General features: G+C 42.2%; 1 protein-coding gene across 21 annotated transcripts in view; it reads right to left on the reverse strand.

Moving 5' to 3' along the window:
* The window catches only part of NCOR2 (nuclear receptor corepressor 2), a 708,717-nt gene that overhangs the window by 111,608 nt on the left and 576,900 nt on the right, over positions 1 to 20,209 (reverse strand). For all 21 annotated transcript variants that reach the window (XM_089653704.1, XM_089653697.1, XM_089653690.1 and 18 more), the window contains one exon: positions 18,479 to 18,621. In XM_089653704.1, coding sequence (XP_089509830.1) covers positions 18,479 to 18,621 — 143 coding nt within the window. The remainder of the gene's footprint in view (positions 1 to 18,478; positions 18,622 to 20,209) is intronic.

Raw genomic sequence — 20,209 nt, forward strand, 5'->3', positions numbered from 1 at the left:
TTCAGGGGTGCACTATGCAGAGTGCAGAGTTTAAGGGCACACCACATACAGAGTGCAGAGTTCAAGGGTGCACTATGCACAGAGTGTACAGCTCAGGGGTGTACTATGTATAGAGCGCAGAGTCCATGGGTGCGCTACATACAGAGTGCAGAGTTCAGCCCTCTTCCAAAGCTGCTTACCTCTGCATCCTTCATCAACATCTCACTCTAGCTCCTCTTCATCTCTGGACTTTGCACAGAACCCCCCCTCCACTGCCCTCATCTTCTCCCCAAGGCTTTAAAAGCTCCACCATTGTCCATGTATCTTACTTTTGTTCCTGTATTAGGCTGAAGCACCCATTTGTGTCTAGTAGCTCCCTGCACACTGTAGGTGGCTCCGCCTCTCCCTCTTTCAGGGAGATCATCCAGTGGGGGCATCAGCATCTGGGCACCAGGGGAGGGGAAAGAAAAAAGGGAGATCACAGAGGGTGCACCTAGTGTACGGGAGGCCAAAATGTTTTTTGCCTTTATTTTCACCTATTCAAAAATGTATTATATTGTAGCTTACCAATCCTTAACTGTGGAGGATGCATAATTTTTTTCAACTTTTTTTTTCACCTGGTCATTCTGCAAGTAAACACTTGCTGTGGTAGGGTGTCTTCACTCTGGAGGAGCCCTCTGAACATCAGCATTGTAAATCTAGGGGGGTTAGTGTTATACGCAGTAGCAGATTTAGATGGATGGAGCTGATTAACACATTTAAAGTGGTTCTACAGGCATATGTTTTTTGTACCTTTCTCTGCATTAAAGTGAAAAACTGCATGCAGCTAACCCCATCCCTCCCCCCAGTACTTATCTGTGCCTAATCTCAATCAAGCGATGTGCAAGAGAGCAGCAGTACTCTCTCCTCATTGGACAGACAGGCAGCAGCAGGAGTCATTGGCTCCTGCTGCTGTCACTCACAGACAGTGAGGAGGGGGGGGTAGGGCCAATCCAAGCTCCGAATGTTAATGAACCCACAGAGCCAGCTCGGGAGTGAGCACACGAGTGCCCCTATAGCAAGCAGCTTGCTATGGGCGCACTCAGTGGGGAGAGGGAGCTGGAAAACTGATGGGGGACCTGAGAAGAGGAGGATCAGGAGCAAGAAAGAATGACATGGTTGTTATTTTTAAAAAATAAAAATGATACCTTTTGAATCACTTTAAGGTGAACTCCAGCTAACATTTTCTAAGCAGCTTCAGCAACAGTTTTTTTCCCTTTTAGGATAAAGGTTTTATAGAAATGAACAAAAGCTGATTTGGCCCAATCAAATCCCCCTGATGAAGCTGCGTGACCTGCAGCGTAACGCGTAGGGGAGAGACTACGACGTCACCCGGCACCCGAGGACGGCAAGTACATTCAGTGAACGGCGGACACGCTGGCTGTTACTGATCGTGGATGTTTTTTAAAAAAATGCTTGTTATTTTATATTACATGTGAGTGCATATGGGCACATATTAAAGGTTTATTATATTTAGAAGATAAGACACTATGTCTATGTCTTTTTTATACTGAGGAATATTCTAAAGAGGAGATTGAGCAAGAGATCCCTGCAGTGATGCTGATAAGAGAGGAGAGCCACGGTGGAACAGCAATTGGGAGATATTAACCACTACTGCTATGGTGCAATACATGATTTATAGTTCCATTTAAGGAACAAAAGCTGGTTGAGTCTGTCAGAAGGCTTTATATGAGGTGAGCGCATATAGAGAATATAATAAGAAGCCACCGGGAATTGCGATTTCACAATTTGGATTTGTCACTTTCATCACTAGAGACTTTTTTTGATCACTTTTTTATTGAATGTATATCACATTATCACAATGGACATTTATTATTATTAATAACACTGATAGAGATTATAATAGAGAGATATAATGTTTATATGTTGTATTAGCAATTTAGGAGCGCGGCACTATTATCTATATTGGTTTATGTTTCACACACATTGTTTGAGTATGTGTTTGGTGCTGACGAACCTTGTTAAATCTAGGTAGTGGCTCACAAGTTACTTAATTATTTTAGAGGACTGCAAGCAGCCCTGAAAAAGGAAGAAAGAAAAAAAAAAAAGCTTGACGAGCCTGATTAAAAATATGATAAAAAGATCCAAAAATGGCAAATATCAAACCAAAAACTGTTTTTCACCCCAGGGATCCACAATGTTTGCCATATAAACACATTAAGGTTATGTGGAAGGGCCTATGATAAACTAAATCACCTGCTAGATATCATCTTCTAGATATCATTTTCACATGAGGATACTCATACCAAAAAGTGCCATTGATCATGGGTTTACAATATTATTTTGCTCAAGATTTATAAACTGATATAGCAAAAACTTGGTCTAGCTCAAATGTTTTTGTTCACTTTTTCAGAATACAATTATGATACAATCATGATACAATTCTTTCATCTAAATCAATTATTACCTCCCATCATATTGTTCCATGTATGGCCAGCATTACACAACTTTACCAATGAAGCGCAGATTTTAAAAGGTTTATAATTTAATTGTAAATGCCACCTCCTACTTCACTAATGTATAAGGAGTTTTATATAATATACACATACACAGTGCTCGGCATAAATGAGTACACTCATTTTAAAAAGTAAGATTTTAATCAATATCTCAATGAACACAAGATCAATTTCTAAACGTTTGCCAAAACGGAGTATTATAGAACATTTGTTTAGCTCATTACATGAAAGTAAGGTTAATAATATAACTTGGATTACAAAATCTTTAGTTTTACTCAAATTAGTTGATGCAAAAATGAATACACCCCACAACAAAAACTAAGTTGGTGACATGCTGCAACATGTATGTTTTTCCATTCTTCTAGAACAATCTCTTTTAGAGCCTGGATGCTGAATAGAGAGTGATGCTCAACTTGTCTCTTCAGAATTCCTCATAGATGTTCGTTTGGGTTCAGATCAGGAGACATACTTGGCCACTGAATCACTGTCACCCTGTTCTTCAGAATTGCAGCAGTGGCCTTAGATGTGTGTTTTGGATCATTGTCATGTTGGAAAAGTGCACGATGACCAAGGGCACAGAGTGATGGTAGCAATTTCTCTTTCAATATAGAGCAGTACATCTGTGAACTCATGATACCATCAATGAAATTCAGCTCCCCAACACCAGTAGCACTCATGCAGCCCCACAGAAGGAGACTGCCAGCACCATGTTTCACTGTAGGTGCCATGCATTTTTCTTTGTACTTCTCACCTTTGCAACGCCATACAGTTTTGAAACCATCAGTTCCAAAAACATTTATCTTTGTCTCATCACTCCAGAGTACAAAGTCCCAGTAGTCTTCTTTTTCAGCTTGGGTCCCATATTCTAGGTGGGCTTTTCTGTGTATTGGCTTTAGGAGTATGCCATTCCTTTGCAGTGTACGCCGTATTGTGTCATGGGAAACAATCACACCAGTTTGGCTCTCAACTCCTTTAGCTAACTGCAATGAACTTGCATGGCGATTTTCAACCTTTTTCATCAAAAGACTCTTCTGTCGAAGTGTTAACTGCCATGCATGTCTTTGTGAGATGGTTACAGTTCCATCTTTGTTAATATTTTGTATCACTTTTGCTACAGTATTGTGACTAATAAGTAAAGCTTTGCTGATCTTCTTGTAGCCTTCAACCTTTCTTGTGTAAAGAAATACTTTTCTTTCTCAGGCCTTGGGACATTTTTCTTCTATGTGGTGCCATTGCTGACAAAATGAAATTAGAAGGGATTTTATGATCAACCGTCTGCTGGACTCCTGTTTAATGAATATTTAGACTCGCCTGTATTTGAATTCATGTCACTTCGAATTTTGTTATCTAAAATTTAGCTTTGCTCCGAAGACTTTCATTGGGGTGTATTCATTTTTTCAACATGGTCTTGAATTAATTTGTTAGTAAAATACTTTTTTTATGTGTGCAAATTACCAAATCTTGTTTGCAATCAATGGCCCACATTTGTAGAAGTATTTTGCAGTACAGAGTCCCACAGAAAATCTTGATTCTGAAAGAAAAGTAATGGTTTTCTGACAAATCTGTTGGGATGTACTCATTTATGCTGAGCACTGTGTATGTATATGTATATATATATATATATATATATAAAACACCTCCTGCACTAGTGAGACACAACACTGGAGAAATGAGATAGGAGGCACAGCAGACAACACCATTGTCAGTTGCGGGTGGGGGGTGGGGGTAGAGTTCAATTTATTACCAGATTTTTATACACGAAAAAATGAAGCCAAACTTCAGTTCACACTTTATAATCAGTTTTTTTATTTTTGAGATAAAGGTTTTGCATTACTAAATAAAAGCTGATAATTTTAATGACCCCTACCAGTGTTACGTTTTCTGTCTCATCCATGTAAACTGGTATATTCTGCTGGAGAGCTTGTGCTTTTGAAAAACAACAGACTTGCAGGATGGGAGAAAGCATAAAAAAAGAAAACTAATGCAACCACCACATCTAAGAATTGGTAAGCTACAATACTATAAATATTTGCTTTTTGGTTTAATACTGCTTCAATGTAGACTGGTAGTAGTGTTGGGTTGTCTAACAACTGGCTAGAACGTTATTGGACTCAAATGCCTCACCATAGATTGCTGTGAATGTGTTCCATTTATACAGATGTTACATTACAGACTGATTGGTCTTAAAAGCATTTGAAATACTTCCCTTTGGGGCCTTGAAAACTGCATAAAGATGCACAGCACAAATATTTTCAATTTCCAAGCTAATGAATATCATGCGTTTTCTGTTTATCGGAAAACTGCTTTTCATTGATTTATTTTGTTTTTAACCAGATGAAATTCAAAAGAGTTGGAAATATACACTAAACCTGAATTTTAGTTGCCACCTTCTAGCTTGAAGAGAGGCTAGAAGACAAACAGTCTTGGCGAACAGCCACATGACTATAAAGTATAATGGTTACTATGGAAAAGGTCTCCTTCACCTCCTCTCTTTTAGCATCTCTCTTCAATGAGCAGTTGCTACTGTAGAAAGACATTCTGTATTATGATATCCAATTTGCTGCTGCCAGAGGTTCCCGAAAACATTCAAAGGACTTGTGTCGACAGGTAAATGCAGCTTACTTTTAGGAGATTACTTTTGAAATCAGTCTGAGATGTTTCTGAGATCAATCAGACTTTTTTGACAGGCAATTTGACCTGCAGTTGACCTCCTACTGACCTGCATCAAGTGAAAGCTACTTTTACATTTCCATTGATTTGGGAGTAGAAAAGCAGTTGTGCATCACTAATCTACTAACAGACATATCAGCCTGGATGTCATACCACTTCTTGAAAATCAATCTATCCAAAACCGAGCTCATGCTATTCCCCCCCCCCCTTATGTGCCCCTTCCCCTGACTTCTCTGTCAAAATCAACAGCTCAACCATCAACCCATCCCCGCATGCCAAGGTTCTAGGTGTAATCCTGGACTCTGAACTCTCCTTTTGGCACTACAGTCAATCACTGTGCAAAGCTTGCTGTTTCAACCTCCGCAACATCTCCAAGATACGCCCCTTCATGACCAATGACACCACAAAGCTAACTCACTCCCTGGTCATCTCCCTCCTCACTGGCTTAACTTTACATAGGCTAGCCTCCCTTCAGTCCATCATGAATGCTGCTGCCAGGCTCACCCACCTTACCAACTGTTCAGTGTCTGCCACCCCTGTCTGCCAATCCCTCCACTGGCTTCTTCTCACCCAACAAATTAAATTCAAGATACTTACAACTTATAAAGCCATCAACAACCGCCCCCAGCTACTAACCTAGTCTCAAAATACCAACCAAATCATTCTCTTCATTCCTCCCAAGACCTCCTGCTCTCCAGCACCCTTGTCATCTCCTCCCATGCTCACCTCCAAGATTTCTCCAGAGCCACTCCCATCTTCTGGAACCCTTCCCCAATGTGTCCAATTATCTCCTACTCTGTCCACTTTTAGACGATCCCTGAAAACTCATCTCTTAAGAAAGGCCTATCCTGCCCCCACCTAACAATTGTACATGTATTTTCTCCACCAGTCCATCCCCCACAGTTATTACCTTTTGTATCTCTTGACCCTCTCTCTTAGATTGGAAGCTCCAACAAGCAGGGCCCTCTGATGCCTCTCGTATTAATTTGTATTGTAATTGTACTGTCTGCTCTTATGTTGTAAACTGTTGGCGCTATATAAATCCTGTATAATAGTAATATTAAATAATAATAATGTGAGAACACAATTCTATTTATATATTAGACTACTGAACCTGTAAATAGCTACACAACAAAAACACACTTTAATTTTTTTTGTACTTTTTTCACTATTACTACTACTATTTAAACCCTCATCATACTACTTTAAATGTTATATGTCATCTTAATAAATCTTATCAGTGTGTTATAATGTTTTGCAAACCTTGATTCTAACAGAGAGAAAGCAGTATGTGCAGCCAATTCTGCACACTGCATATTAGGGTTAGTCTTGAACACTGGTTGTCCTAAATAAAGAACTTGTATAGAGAATTGCAAATACTTCAATTGATGGATTCCTTCTGAAAATGCTAGTTGTCTAGTAGTCATTATGGTCTTTCTGAGTCACTGGTCTACAACAAGCATGCCTTCAGAAAAAGAACTCCTGATCAGCATGTTTATTCTAGGCTGTTGACTCAAATTCCGAATCCAGTGCCTTCGGTATGTCAGTTAATTAACTAGCATATAACTCTCTAAGCACAGGTTTACTTTGAGTTGTCCATGGACATAAAACGATAGTCAACTAATCGGCCTGTTTTCATCAGATCATGTAATACTTTCATATCTATGTGGTCAGGCATATGCTTGTTAGTCAACTACACTTAAAGGGGGTCATCACCTGACCAGGTTAGAAAACCTGTCCAAAATTATACTATTCACCCAACTGCTGTAGCTCTCTTCCTTTTTCTTCATATTACTGTCTGTCTGTGCAGGACAGTGTTGGCTACCAGGTGGACTGGAGGCCGGTCAGATTGTTGGTTGGCGTATTATGGGCTCCTTTACTAGGGCCATAATTTTTGGAATCTTTAATCTGATCTGTCAAAAATGCAACTGGGGTCGCATTAAAAAAAAAAAAAACTAAAAACCTTTGCCTTTCATGGACTTCCTGGAACCATTCTAGGTCCTTACTAGCTTACTAGACACCATGCAATGGAAGCCTACATTTTGAAGCAATCTGGACAGAAAAGCTGCTTATAAAATTTAAGCATGTCAAAACCCAAAATGTTTTTTCTTAGGGTTTTCTTCTGTGCCCTTTTAGGGAGACTGCCCTTTACTTCCTGTCCCAGAGACACAATAGGATGAAAAAAGAAATACTTCTAAAGTGAGAGCCTTAGACATGAGACAGGGGTTTCCAATTGGAAAATTGTGCCCACTATTCCTGTCTCATCAACTTCTGTGACACTGGTCAAAAGGAGAAATAGGAAAGACAAGCTGAAATTAGGCTTTAAGAGTTTTTTAAAGAAGTTAAAATTTAGAAAAGCAGAGGTAGTAAGTGCTTTGAAAAAGTATTCATACCCCCTGAAATTTTCTACATTTTGTCATGTCACAACCAAAAACACAAACTGTCACTCTAGTAGAACTACACGCTTTAGTACTGGTGAATAATAAACTATAAACGAATATCCTTGTGAGCTGCTGTTTTGAATAAACAATCAAGTATTAAATATTACTAGTCAAAAATTAATCCTCACAAAAACAGCGCTTATCCCCATTATGGCTATAACCATAGCCATAATGCGTCCAGTGCTGTTTTTGTGAGGATTAATTTTTGACTCATAATATTTCTTACAACCAAAAAAAGCCAATACTTTGTAGAACCACCTTTCACTGCAATTACAGCTGCAAGTCTTTTTGGGGATGTCTCTACCAGCTTTGCACATCTAGAGAGTGAAATGTTTGGCCATTCTTCTTTGCAAAATAGCTAAAGCCCTGTCAGATTGGATGGAGAGCATCTGGGAACAGCAATTTTCAAGTCCTGCCACAGATTCTCAATTGGATTTAGGTCTGGACTTTGACTGAGAATTCTAACACATGAATATGCTCTGATCTAAACTAGGGGTCTGCAACCAGTAGATCTTGGCCAGGTGACTGGTAGATCGCGGTCTGGCCTTGCTGACCCGCTGTCCTAGAGCATCGAAGTGCAATGCACAGGGACTACTTGTAAAGCTGAAGTTGTGGTAGGGAGCAAGAGCCGCATAAGCCGATGCCTCCTCTGTAGTGCTGGCTCCTGTCCCATGCGGAGAGATACCAACTAGACTCCACCTCTTATCCCAGCTAGCGGTCTCCAGAGTGGTGCCAGGAGCAGGAAAGAAGAGATTGTCAGGTCAGTGTGAAGCAATACACTGGGCATAATAATATACGGCTGCCTTCACACTGATGTGCTACGGTTTACCTACACCGCGGCTTTCCTGTGGGTTTGTTGTGCTTAGCATAGACTTCTATTATATCCTGTGCGTTTGGTGCACTTTCTGAAAGCACACTAACAGTCCTGAATGAAGGAGTTTTGGTGTGCTTTCAGAATGCGCACCACACCTGCAGGATATCAAAAAGTTTCAAGATTAGTTTTGTAACACATTAACAGATAGCAGCATGCACAGTCACAGGGAGCACCGACCTTCATAACTCAGTGTTCCAAAAGACATTGTCCTGTGTATATCGGGAGCTGTGCAACTGGTGCTATTCTGACCACGTGTGTTACCACGTCTGCTATTTCATCATGGCAAGTTAGAACAAACAGCAAACATGAAGTTCTGTGTGAAACTGGCCAAATCTGCCACATCGACGTTTGACACGATTCAGCAATTTTACAGCGATGCTGCAATAAGTTGTTCAAGGAGTTTTGCATGGCACATGCACTTCAAGAGTAGAAGAACATAACTGAAAGATGATGAGAAATTAGGAAGACCTTCGATGAGCTTAACTCCCAAAAATGCCCTCTTCTCAAAAATGAAGATCCAGCTCAAAGGTCGCTGCTTTAACAACATTGCGGAGATACAGCAATTTGCCCAGCGGTGCAAGTGTGCTTGACAGGTGTAAAGAGGTGATATGTTGCCTCCTCACCAACTGATTTAAACTCATGATTGCTGTGCAATGCACACGATTGTGACACGGTAGTATGGCAATTAGAGGTTTAAATCAGGTGTGGGGAGGCGACACTGGGCGACACTGTGCCGGTGATCTTTGACTTCTTCCATGATGTTCAGGTAGATCTACACCTCTTTATGTTAGCCTACCCCTGATCTAAACCATTCCATTGTAGTTCTGGCTGTATGTTTTGGGTTGTTGTCCTGCTGGAAGGTGAACCTCCACCCCAGTCTCAAGTCTTTTGCAGACTCTAACAGGTTCTCTTCTCCACGGTGGGGATGGTGTGTTCAAGGCGATGTGCAGTGTTAGTTTTCCACCACACACAGCGTTTTGCTTTAAGGCCAAAAAGTTACATTTTAGTCTCATCTGACCAGAGCACCTTCTTCCACATGATTGCTGTGTCCCACACATGGCTTCTCATAAACCAGACTTCTTATGGCTTTTTATTCAGCAATGGCGTTCTTCTTGCCACTCTTCCATAAAGGCCAGATTTGTGGAGTGCATGACTTAAAGTTGTCCTGTGGATAGATTCTTCCACCTGTGCTGTGAGTCTCTGCAGCTCCTCCAGAGTTACCATGGGCCTCTTAGCTGCTTCTCTGATTAATGCTCTACTTGCCCAGCCTGTCAGTTTAGGTGAACGTTCATGTCTTGGTAGGTTTGTAGTTGTGCCATACTCTTTCCATTTTGGATGATGGATTGAGCAGTTCTCCATGAGATGTTCAAGGCTTGGGATATTTTTTTTTTCATAACCTAACCCTGCTTTAAACTTCTCCACAAGTTTATCCCTGACCTGACTAGTATGTTCTTTGGTCATGATGCTGTTTGTTCACGAATGTTCTCTAACAAACCTCTGAGGGCTTCACAGAACAGCTGTATTTATACTGAGATTAAATTACACACAGATGGACTCTATTTACTAATTAGGTGACTTCTGAATGTAATTGGTTGCACTAGATTTTAGTTAGGGGTATCAGAGTAAAGATTTTAGTTAGGGGTATCAGAGTAAAGGGAGCACGCCACACTTTTCAGATATTTATTTGTAAAAAAACATTTAAAAACCATTTATCATTTTCCTTGCACTTCACAATTATGTGCCACTTTGTGTTGGTCAGTCACATAAAATCCCAATAAAATACGTTTTTGTTTGTAACATGACAAAATGTAGAAATTTTCAAGGGGTATGAACACGTTTTCAAGGCACTGTATAACACTTGATGGTTACCTCTATGAGATCAATTGACAGGAAGTCAGCTGTGTGCTAGAATATATTTATACGTAGGAGTCACACAAATCTAGAAACTGCTGGCATGGGAAGCATACATGTCTAAACGCGATGGTTGCTGTTAGCTTACATTTTACATGCAACTTAAAGATATAACAAACTGCCGTAGTTCACAATTAAACAAAATAAAATACAGTGAAATCCCCCTACGACTTTCTGCTATGTCACTGGCGCACACAATACCTATATACAGTAAATGCAAACTCTTTCTTTGATATCAACAAGGCTTGACGATTATTTTTAAGCCCAGAAGGTAGATGCCTAGTTAATGTATCCAATGGCTTCAATATGGATAATGAAAAAGATAGACAAAGACATAACAAAAAGGAGACGCAAGTGGGCGCCATATTAAGTGCAGTATGAAGACCACCTGTATACAGCTTACAGCATACAGTATTAGCACTCTTTTAGGTATTAGGCTACTTTCCCAGGAGTTTTTGGAGTGTCTTTACGTTAAAAAAAACACCTGAAAAGCTCAAGAAAAATGCTTCCCTGTGTATGTGAATGTATATCTATGTATGTTTTCACACTGAGGCGTTGCGCTTGCGGTGCGGTGTAAAAACTCCTGCTTGCAGCATCTTTGGGACATGAAAAAAAACGCCCTAAAAATGCCTCTTTCCATTGAAATCAATGGAAAACGCCTGAAAAAAGCGCCTCAAAAATGCCTAAAAGCACCTCAAAAACTCCTCTGAGAATCGTTTTTGGTGCAGTTTTCAAGTCATGTGTTCTTTAAAAACGCTCAGAAAGCCCGGCAAAAGTGCAGTAAAACCACCTATGCATTTTTGCAGCGGATCAGTGTGAAAGTAGCCTTAATCTTAATTACATGTGGTCCCCTTTAGGATGGGCATTCTGCTTGTGTATATGGGATTAACTCACATTAGTAGTCTGTTTCTAGGTCCTGCCCCCCCAATCAGGTTTGAGAAAAAGCAGATACCTCGAAACACGTTACCATGCCCATCTGCGGCAGCCTGACTCCCTGCTGGCATCACCTCTGGTCCAGCTCCTTCTGTGTTCTAAATTGGTTAACGCGGCTTCGAGCTGGGATCCTCTACCACCTCTTGAGCATGCTGTGGAGCAGGAGCACCACGCTACATGGGAATGACTACTGGAGACTCGTAGCATCTTGCCACAGATTATCAGATATGACTGTCTGTTCTACATACATGAAAGTTGCTTGTTGACCTTTATTAAATACAGGTGGTCTTCATACTGCACCTAGTTTGGCCCCCCTTGTGTCTCCTTTTTGTATCTCTACAGAGTTGTTGCTCTGCTCTATGGGGTACTGCCCCTGATGCTGTTAAGTTGCTTTTTTTATAGGTGTAACGGAAGCGTAGGCAGGACAGAGCACACGGAGAAGATGGGGAACACACAAAACTTTATTGAAACAACAAATTGACAGACACTCAATAGGGAAATGGCAGGGAGGGTGATGTGTGCGCAAACCAGGGACAATTCCAGGCACAGGGGGGGTCTTCAGGCAATCTCCCCCCTTTAGGCTTGGGGCCTCAGCCGGGCTCCCTCCGTGACTGGACAGCGGATTGGAGACTCGGGCAATAGGCGACAATCTACCCCTGGGCAGGGGCTCGGGCAACAGACGGCAACGGCTGGCCCAGCCCTGTCCATGGAAGCCCCACAGACCTTCTAATGTATAAGGGGGAAGGGAGGGGTGGAGGAATATGGCGGGGGATGGGAGAGGCACTGGCAGTCCGTGACAACTCCTCCCCCTTCCATTTTACAAGTGCCGGCAAGGGGACCTCAACAGGTCTCCTTGGAGGCACTTGTGGGGTGCTATCGCTGTCCATCAACTTCTTCCACGCTCTGGTCCTCCACTGCTGCCACCAGTGTAACGGAAGCGTAGGCAGGACAGAGCACACGGAGAAGATGGGGAACACACAAAACTTTATTGAAACAACAAATTGACAGACACTCAATAGGGAAATGGCAGGGAGGGTGATGTGTGCGCAAACCAGGGACAATTCCAGGCACAGGGGGGGTCTTCAGGCAATCTCCCCCCTTTAGGCTTGGGGCCTCAGCCGGGCTCCCTCCGTGACTGGACAGCGGATTGGAGACTCGGGCAATAGGCGACAATCTACCCCTGGGCAGGGGCTCGGGCAACAGACGGCAACGGCTGGCCCAGCCCTGTCCATGGAAGCCCCACAGACCTTCTAATGTATAAGGGGGAAGGGAGGGGTGGAGGAATATGGCGGGGGATGGGAGAGGCACTGGCAGTCCGTGACAATAGGTTAGTATGGACATTTTATACTATGGATCTATTGCTTATGGACTTTATTTTTAGGAGTTTATTGTATATTTCTCATTCCTCCTGCACCATTTAAATTTTTCTTTACACAGACATAACACAATATGCAACATTAACCACTTCACACCTGGCCTACTGTAATAAAACAGCACGGTTATCCCGCATATGACCATATGTCATATGACCTCCTCCCTCTCGCATACAGGAGTGTTTTAGAGAAAAACTGGAGCTGCACAGCCTTTCATCAAACGTAACTTTCAGGGAAAAAAAAAAAATACTTAATGCATTTTAATGCAAACAAGTACAATATAAAACCCACTTTTGTGGTGACCTATAAAAGATAATGTTGCACCGAGTAAATAGATACCAAACATGTCAAGATTTAAAAATTTTTACGCCCTTGAAATGGTGACAAACTATGGTACCTAAAAATCTCCATAGACAACGCTTCAAAGCATTTACAGGTTACCAATTAAGAGTTAAACATGAGCTCTGGCGCTAGAATTATTGCTCTCACTCTGATATTTGCGACAATAGCTCACATGTGGTACAATTACTGTTTACATGTGCGTCTGCATTTGCACGCAAGGACAGGGGTACTTTAAAAAAAAATTATTTTAGTTAAATGTATTTTTAACACTTAATATTTTTTTATTCAACTTTATTGCTATGACAAGGGATGAACAATATGCCTTGTGATAGCTTGGGCAGTGACAAGTGCTCTTTATTGAGAAATCTATTAGGCCCCTGACCCCTCCTCTGCCTTCCAAGGCTGAGATTGGTTTGACTGGATGTTTCCTTGACAGATCCTAGCCTGGTAAGCACTGAACTGAAACCAAAAGTTTCAAATCCTTATTGTTTCCATCATCATTCATCACAGAGGAGAGGAATAAAAGGATGTTCCTCCTTCTCCTCTGTGGGAAGCTGACGGGATCCCAGGTGGAATGGTAGAGCCCAGGAATGGCAGCAGACAGTGGTGGCAGAAGGGGGTGCCTTTCCGAGCCCCATAAAAGTGATCACTTGTACCTGAAAGTCAGTCGCCAGCTCTAATACAATGACACCAGAGTCATGGCTGCTATGATCCTGGTATAACCACTTCTTTTCCAGGACATATATATACATAAGCTGGAGGGGAAGTGGTTAATGGCTGGTTACACTCCCTTTAACGTGTCTGCTTTACATTTTTCTTCTGTTAAAAATTTCAGTACCAAATTGCTTTCTTTTTTAAAAAAAAAGAAAGCAATTTGGTACTGAAATTTTTAACAGAAGAAAAATGTAAAGCAGACGCGTTATAGTTTTAACAGAGGAAAAAAAGAAAAACAGAAAATGACGGACGCAAGGCGGTGATCTCATTCTGGGAGGACGTCATATGACGTCCTCCAATTCTAACCACGCATGCGCAGCTCCGGGAGCACACAGCGTGGCGATCGGCGGTGCGCTCTGTCCCTCGGACACAGCGGATCACCGATCAACAGAAAGAGCCAAAGATGTTGGCTCGGTCACGTGATCAGCTGTGTCCAATCACAGCCGATCACAAGTAAATAGGGAAATGTCGGTTATCGCCATTTCTCTCCCCACAAGCTGTCACGCTGAAAGCTCGTGAGGAGAGGAGAGCCGGTCGGCATTCCTCAGAGAGGACATGTACACAGATCATCAGAGCACTGATGATCAGTGTGCCCTGATGATCTGTGTAGCCCCAGCAGTGCCACCTGCCAGTGCCCATCAGTGCCACATTTCAGTGCCCATCAGTGCCAAATTTCAGTGCCCATCTGAGCTGCCTTTCAGTGTCACCCATCAGTGCCACCTATCAATGCCAGTCAGTGCCACCTATCAGTGCTGCCAATGAGTGCCACCTATCAGTGCCAGTCAGTGCCGCCTATCAGTGCCAGTCAGTGCCGCCTATCAGTGCCCGTCAGTGCTGCCTATCAGTGCCCGTCAGTGCCGCCTATCAGTGCCACCTATCAGTGCCATATATGAGTGCTGCCTTTCAGTGCCCATCAGTGCCACCTACCAGTGCCTCCTCATTAGTGCCCATCAATGCCACCTATCAGTGTCCATCAGTGCAGCCTATCAGTGCAGCCTCATTAGCGCACATCAGTGCAGTAGAAAAATCACTTATTTACAAAATTTTATAACAAAAACTAAGCAAAAACATTTTTTTTTCAAAATTTTCAGTGGTTTTTGGCTTGTTTAAGAAAAAATAAAAAACCCAGAGGTGATCAAATACCACCAAAATAAAGCTCTGTCACAAAAAAATTATAAAAATGTCATATGGGTACAGTGTTGCATGACCGCGCAATTGTCATTCAAAGTGCAACAGTGCTGACAGCTGGAAATTGGCCTGGGCAGGAAGGGGGTAAAAGTGCCCTGTAGGCTAGCGGTTAAAGAGAGTCTAATTTATGATGACTGGTATGACATTATTTGCACCGATAATTCTCTCTAGAATTTATTCTTGAAGTAAACAACACAGTCAGACACAGAAGTTAAACGTGTGCGAAAACCCATATTATTTCTATTTTCTGAGAAGAATTTAAAATCGGGAACAGAACAGCTAAAGGGAGTCTAAATCCAACTTAATTATTTTGCAGGACTCTAGAGGCTATAGCACAGTCAAGAGAACTTCCAACATGACACATGTTTATTTAAAATGTATTTAAACCAAAACCTTCTGTTTGTATTGTAGATTCATCAACTAAAAGGTAACTGACAACGATTGCTAAAACCTTCAAAAAAGAAAGTAACAACCCTAGTAAAAAAAAATCTTCAGATTTGTTTGTATAATTATGTACTTCCACTCCACAACTACACACCGTAGAACTGTCAGGGCACAATATGAAAAAACAAAACAGAAAAATAACAGTACAATTGTAAAAGCAATCATTTCTCTTTCTCTCTGTGTGCATTCCTGCACTCATTGAGAAATACAGAGTGAGCTCTGATTGGTCACAGCTTGTCACATGGTAGAAGGCTTTTGTGAATAGCCTTGTACCATGTGACCTCTGTGATCATTCACAGATTTCACACATAGTAAGCAATGATGTCACAAGTGACATCTTGCTTACTACTTTGCATGTGATCACTGATTGGCCAATCAGTGATCACATGATCGGGACCTCGTACAGAGGTCCCGTCCGACGATCGGTGTTTCACTGTGTCCAGAGGACACAGCGGGCACCGGATCGCGGTGCTGCGCGCTCCCAGGGAGCGCGCACAAGCAGGGTGCGGGGAGGCCGTTTATAGACGGCCACCCGACCCTGCACTGCCACCGTCCGGCCGTTTATATACAATGGCCGGTCGGGAAGTGGTTAAGGACCGGTTCACACTATAGAAACGCAGTCCAGAATCATTCCAGATGCATTTCCGCAATAGCGTTTTTGATGCATTACGGTGCATTTTTTACCTGATCCAGTGTGTTTTTTTGCATTCCAGTTAATTTTTTCCCCTCTTTGTGTTCTTGGTGCGTTTTTTGATGCTCTTTACCACCTTTCAGTACAGTTCTGTGCAGAAAAAAATGCAGCCTGTTCTACTATTTATTCTGCAACCAGAATGCACTGAAATTGCAAGCACTGATGTGAACTATGACATTGTCAACCATATAACCTACTTTCTGTGCGTTTTGGATGCAGAAAAAAGCAACTGAAATGCATGTAATGTGAACTGGCCCTAAGACTTTTTAACTTTAAGTTTAGCTGACTTTAATATCGACAATATATAACTTTGTTGCCAGCTGCCTGCCCCACCCACTCTTAAACACATTGCTGTCAATGTATTATTGCTTGATTCTAAAGGCTTACTTTTTTAAAAGAAAAAAATAACACATTTTTCTGCTGTGTGCAGTGGTTTTGCTCAGAGCAGCCCAGATCCTCCTCTTCTCGGGTCCCCTGCCAAAGTTCCTGGCCCCTCCCTCCAGTCGGGTGCCCCCACAGCAAGCAGCTTGCAATGGGGGCACCCTCTGCTCCGTGTGTCCATTCACACACGGAGCTGCAGCTCTTCCTCGCCTCCTCACTCTTTTAGTCCCGGGATAGCTGAGACTCGAGTGCACATTGCTGGATTGTTAAGGGGCTTAGGTGAGTATTAGGGGAGGCTGGAGGGGGGGGGGGGGATTGTTGCACAGAGAATGATTTTTACCTTCATGCTTCAAAACCTTGAGCCTTTAGAAGCACTTTAAATAAATTCCATCCCACAAGATAAAATGACATTTGGTTTTGGGAAAAAAAAATTTCTTACAAACCTATATTTGTAACCTATCAATTTTTAGAGCCATCTCAAAATTATAACTCATTATAAACCACCTTAAAGCCTGTTCTAAATCTACATCCTAACTGGATGACATTTAGTTTGTTAAAGAACCATGTTCCATAAACAAATCTCAGCTTAATTTTCATAAAACACCTTTTTACTGATTTTAAATCCATTTCTTTGCAGCACTCCTGATCTTACCCAGCCACTTCAGCCATTGTAGATCATCATCTTGATAATGACAAAATTTGGACCAAACACACACAATGTTTGCTGCCACAGCCACGTTTAAGCCTGGCACACACAAGATGTTTTTTATTTTTTTCAACCCAGCGGACTGAATGAAGAAAAAACAGAGATCACTGTACTAACACAAGTGATGTTAGTGTGGCGATCTCCCCTACTGAGCTATTGTGTTATGTCGGGGGACTGCCCCTGCCACCCTCTTGAACACGCTGATCAGTCATTGGCTGTGAATGCGGATCAGATGCCGGTCAGATTATGATGGTTTTCCAGCATGCCCATTCGACAGACACTGGTTGTAAGACTGACTTCTGTCGGACAGGTAGCGGTACACGCAAGCCAAGAGTCAGACAGTTTCTGCTGAATCAACTGGTTTTGGCCAATATTTGGCTCGTGTGTAGCAGCGGTAGCACAAAAAGAACAAACAGGAAGGCGCAAGCACCCAGTGCATCACCAAACATTACTAGAGGGTATAAAACTGATAAAAATGAATACCCACAAAAGTGAATTTGTGAAAGCTTGTAAACTTGAAGATTCCCTGCCATGCTGAGTATGTGCACTCTAACAACACCCCGCTGTGCTGGCAGGCTAACGCGTTTCAGGGGCACACCCCCTTCCTCAGAGCATAGCTTTGAGAGTGACTGCTTTTCCCAGCAATAGAACAATTTGGAGACTGTTGTCACCCCATAATGGGAGATGTCAAAACAAGGATCTTCATATTAGGATCATTCAGTATTATTTTAATATAAGCTCCAAATTTAAAACAACTTTAGATATTACATGCCATGCTAAAACTTATATACTATTTTCATGATTGGGTTTTCTTCTATGTATTGCCATCCATTTAATCTAAAAAAGCATTCATTTAAAACATTTTTTTTTATTCAATTTCCTGCACAGCTACACTCAGACTTGAGGAATGAGAATCAGTGAGGGACCTATTGTTTTGCAAATTGCACATGTTAACATACTTTCAAGAGTGGAAAACACAAGAATAATTTCATCCATGTGCTGCTATTTCTTCACTGTCCAATCACACACTGAGGCAGGTCCTAGACCAGATTGGATTGCTTAATTTAGTGTAGCCACCAGAGAGGTTCAGAGTCTGACTGTCCAGCAAGGATGCCTGAATTACAAAACTGGCTAAACAGGATTCCAACTCATGAACAAAAATATGGCATAATTCCTTGTTTCGCTCTCAAATACATAAGCAAGCAAATCAGTATTTTACATGTTTGTAGACTGGAATCCAATACACACCAAAATTTAGGACAAAGCATTTTGTTTAAAATACATTTAATACAAATGACAAGCCAATGTTCCTTACCATCTTCAGTTTGTGCTGCTGTAGGATGCCATCTAAGTTCTGCCTCTTCTTGTAATTAAAGTAGAAGTTCTTGCACTGAGATACAGTTTTGGAGCCGACCATTCTGGCAATGGCAGACCAATTGCGGCCATATTCAAACAAACCTGAAGAGAAGAAGGTAAAAAGATTGGTGAAGTTAATCATTGCAGAGGATGAAGCCAAGTGAAATGAAGGATTACTATGTCATTGTAAATCCCAGACCTTGGACACAAGCCTATTGATACAACAGAGAATGCTCATGCTTGTGTACAAGCTAAATCAGTCATTAGCCCGACAAGTTCATGGTAAATGCAAGACCTACTTATGGAGTGAGATTAACCCCTCACATTCAGAATTCCCAGGCAGATTAAGTATTATAACATATTTCTTGTCAAAATTGATTAAATCAGACATTACTTGCATGTATGTGTATATCCAAGGATGCAATGTATATGTTTAAAACAATCAGCTAGGTTTTGATGATAAGGGATAAGACTTTCCTAAAAGAAGGAAGGCCCATGTACCCTAGGCATTTGGCCCTGATGCATGGGGCTCTGGCATTTAGCTGTGGGTGAAGAGCACAGGTATATCGTCCAGCCCTACTGAACTCTATGGGAAGCTGGAAGGTGCAGACTTTTGGCATTCGGCCCTGAGTGCATACTGCTCTAAATGCTCATTCTGCTAGGTGCACCATCCAGCCCTAACTGATCGAAAAGGTGCACAATGTATCAAATAGTTCAGCAGCACTTAATGTTAACAAGTAAGGGATGCTATGGCATCCTGGTTGAGAAAGGCTGTAGCTCAAGCTCCCACTTTGCCAAAATACAGTTCAGAGTTCCACCATTCTCAACGCTGTATAGATACGATTCACCTGGCAGTGCGGGTGCAGGTGCAGATAAAGTAAATTTGACAGGTACCGGCTCCCAATTGCGGTCGGACCACCTAGGCGATCAGAAACGGAAGGTGTCCTCCCTCCTTCCCTCCCCATAGTCTTCTGGGACACGTGACAGGTCCCAGAAGACTACAGGACCATTCATGAAGCACAGCGCTACTCGCGCATGCGCAGTGGGTACCCGGCTGTGAAGCCGCAAGCAGTCACAGCCGGGTGCCCACACTGAAGATGCCGGCCTCCTGGAATACAGGACGGCAGGTGAAACGGGCTGCGGGGGACACACCACGGGACCAAGGGACAGGTGAGTGGCTGTTTTTTAAAAGTCAGCAGCTACAGTTTTTTTAGATGCTGACTTTTATTTTTTGACAGCCTGAGTGGAATTCAACTTTAAGCCTAACCCCTAATTCTGTATGATCAGAATTGCTTTTCTAAGCTAGTGGGACTTATATTTTTTAGGGCTCATTTACAATAGCAGTAAAAACTGCAACATTTGACATGTGGTGATGAGGCGGTATGTCACCTCCTCACTGCCTGTTTAATCCCCCAGATGTAGCAACACCATGCCTCAAACACAAGTAATGCACAGAGTTACAGTACAGCCCCATTCGCCTGAATAGGTTATGTTCAGCGGGTGTCCGCCAAATGTGACAAGGGTATCATTTCTGCCGCAGGCGTAAAGGGTTGCGGCTACAGTATGTGTAGGACCTTGGATGCTGCCTCTGCAGCTAAAAGGGAAGCAGTTTAAGGTGGTAAAGCATCGCTCAACCGCGTAGGTATAATGTCCCCCAATCTCTTTAGACTGGGGTGGCTCGAGCCAGAAA

Source organism: Staurois parvus, unplaced genomic scaffold, assembly GCF_062004578.1.
Source record: "Staurois parvus isolate SC_StPar_1 unplaced genomic scaffold, SC_StPar_1.0 ptg000719l, whole genome shotgun sequence".
Taxonomy (NCBI): Eukaryota; Metazoa; Chordata; class Amphibia; order Anura; family Ranidae; genus Staurois; species Staurois parvus.